The 3,078-nt window shown below is 33.9% G+C and overlaps 1 protein-coding gene across 1 annotated transcript; it reads left to right on the top strand.

Annotated features, from left to right (window-relative positions):
* The first annotated feature begins 2,040 nt into the window (after positions 1 to 2,040).
* On the top strand, positions 2,041 to 2,685 carry LOC146949966 (histone H3.3-like). Its single transcript, XM_085745955.1, has one exon. It carries the CDS (start codon positions 2,074 to 2,076, stop codon positions 2,482 to 2,484), a length of 411 nt encoding a protein of 136 aa, XP_085602081.1. The 5' UTR covers positions 2,041 to 2,073; the 3' UTR covers positions 2,485 to 2,685.
* Positions 2,686 to 3,078: the final 393 nt, after the last annotated feature.

The following is a 3,078-nucleotide window of genomic DNA, read 5'->3' as shown; positions in this document are numbered from 1 at the left end:
ATTGATATTAATAAGGCTTGCGATAGAGTTGAGTGGGTGTATGTGAAGAACATTATGAGAAGAATGAGTTTTTGTGATAGATGCATGAACTGAACAAGTACATGTATGGAGAGTGTTAATTATAAGTGTTTGTAAATGGGGAGAAAGTGGGACCAATCATGTCAAATAGAGGTTTTAGTGAGGGTGATCCATTGTCTCCAATTGATGGAGTTGGGGTGTGTAGTTGAGCATCACTAGTTCTCACAAACATATTATTTGCTAGTGATTGTTTTTTTTATTTTGTTAAGGCAAAAATTTAGTAATTTACAAAGGTTAAGGAGATATTTCAATTATATGAAGTTGTGTCCGACCAAGCAATGTCAAAAATTTTATTTAGCAAAAATACATCAGAGGCGGACAAAGAGGTGGTTAAGAATGTCTTTCAAGTTTCAGTGATTATGGGAAATGGAAAATATTTGGGCATGCCATCCATGATAGGACGCAACAAGAAGGCAATTTTTGGATACTTAAGAGATAGAGTTTGGAAGAGTTTGTCATGAGACAAGCTAATTGTGTCTCCCGTAGTTTAGCGAGGGTGTCAAAATTTTATGCCTGTTGCAATGTCTTTAACTTGATTCCATCTTGTATCACTTCTATTTTGATGAATGAAACAATGAGATATTGTTGGTAAAAAACACTTTATTTTAACTTTGTAAAAAAACTTGTTTAAAAACAATATTACATTTAAATAGATGGTCGGATAAATATTCATCGACTGAAAATATAATAATGAATGAATTAAATGAATTTTATATTTAATTGATGGATTATAATGGGTTTTTTAAAATAATTTTTAGTGGATTATTAATGGATTACTAAATTGCTTTGATCTATCCATATCGTTCAAATTCATCTAATCCATCCATTTTTCACAATTTTTTTTTTGCTTAAACGAAGAGGAAAGCATTTATGCAAAAATAAAAGGAAAAAGAAGAGGGAAGTATTTTTAAAAAATAAAAAGATAAGACGGCTCACAAAAGAAACACAAATCACACTTAAAAAAAACACAAGTCACTTCTAAAAAAACAAATCAGCCACTTTGGCAATCCTCAACACCACAAAACAACCAATAAGAAACAAGCACGCAGATCACAATTAATATTTCTAATTAAAAAAAATATCACCACCGGCCGTTGAAGCCTTAGGCGCATGGTTCATGCCCTAGGCACATGTGAGTGTGTTCCGAGCCCTAAATCTCTGTTTTTCCTTCATTTTGGGTGTTTCTTTCCATATAAGGTGTCTTCGGACTTGGGAAAAGATTTGTCCCTGTGTAAAGTCTTCTGAGGCCTCTTGAACCTTCATTCTTGATCTTCCCAAGGTCTTCACTAATCTTCAGATGTTCTTGCTTTGCCGATTTGCATGATTTCTTCGTGAATTACATAAAAAAACACCCTAGAATTGCTATGTTTCGGGAAGAATAGAATTACCGATTCAAATATAGAAAACATTACAAATGTCCCGAAATCATAGACAATTGTTCTAATACTTCTCTGCTATGCTGGTTAAGCCTACTGAAATTGACTGAAGAATATGATAAGAATAACGTACGATGACCTGTGATCAGTGTAGTGTATATTTAATTATTAAAGGATGAGGTTTTAATTCAAGCATCTCATAGGGGAGGGAAATATAAATTTTACTTTTCAAAGAAGGGGGTGTATATTTTAACATAATAGAAGATAGAAGTGTAATTTAAGATACCTTTTAAAGGAGAGAATTGTAATTTACTCAAAATAAAAAGATAAGTCTCCTCACAAAAAGAAACACAAATCACCTCTAAAAAAACACAAATCAGTCACGTTGGCAATCCTCAATACCACAAAACAACCAATAAGAAACAAGCACATGGATTACAATTAATATTTCTAATTAAAAAATAATCATAACCGTTGAAGCAAGCAACGTCCAAGATCTCTCTAATACCAATTAAACCGACCTAATCCTTTTTTTCCACTCCTATATAAACACTTCCTTTCATACACAATCTTCATCAACTTTCTTCTTTCAAAATAGTCTTCTTCTTTTTTAGATTCAATGGCGCGTACAAAGCAAACTGCTCGCAGATCCACCCTTGGTAAGGCACCAAGGAAGCAACTCGCCACAAAGGCTGCTCGAAAATCTGTGCCAACAACTGGCGGAATCAAGAAGCCTCACCGTTATCGTCCAGGAACAGTTGCTCTTCGTGAGATACGTAAGTATCAGAAGACTACCGAACTTTTGATCCGTAAACTTCCATTCCAGCGTCTTGTTCGTGAAATTGCTCAGGATTTCAAGACGGATTTGCGATTCCAGAGCCATGCGGTTCTCGCACTTCAGGAAGCAGTGGAAGCTTATTTGGTTGGTTTGTTTGAGGATACCAATTTGTGTGCAATTCATGCTAAGAGGATCACCGTTATGGTTAAGGATATTCAACTTGCTCGCCGTATCCGTGGTGAACGTTCTTAGGGTTACAGACTAGTTAGTATTCTAGAATTGAAATGATTTCATATGGTTTTGAGTTAGGTTTTGTTTTATCAGTCCGTCTTTCTCTTATGCGTTTTAGGGATTTTGATTTAGGGTTTTTTATCAGTTATCTTTCTTTTATGCAGCTGTAACCGTGGTGAACATGTTTAGGGTTATGAATTCTTACATCTGCTAATTTTTCCACTTCTATTTCTTATTTTGTTTTTCCTTTCTCTGCAAATTATTTACTTATTTTTCTCTTATTCTCTTCTTGCATTTCCAGTTTCTGTTTTTAGGCTCTTGTGCTTTCTCCTCAAAGCCATCATCCATCATCTTCCTTTATACAAAACCTTCTTAACATTGAAAACCTGCAATGCATCAAAGTAAAGAAGTCATTAGGAAATTAAAAAAGGAAAAATCTTTACATAGTTAATAATTATAAAGTTTGAGAAAACTACAATCAAGAAGAGACAATAGAATTAAATCCGATTTGCAATTCAATCACTATAGACGGAGAAGCTTCACCCATAGAAACATACCTTTTTCATGAGAGAATAAAACTCCTCGTTTTCTTTGTATTAAATATTTTCATGTTAG

The sequence above is a fragment of the Medicago sativa genome, chromosome 2 (assembly GCF_051527215.1).
Source record: "Medicago sativa cultivar Bolivia chromosome 2, Bolivia_mono, whole genome shotgun sequence".
Taxonomy (NCBI): domain Eukaryota; kingdom Viridiplantae; phylum Streptophyta; class Magnoliopsida; order Fabales; family Fabaceae; genus Medicago; species Medicago sativa.
Note: the sequence above shows the minus strand (reverse complement) of the source record. Positions and strands in the feature narration are given on the sequence as shown.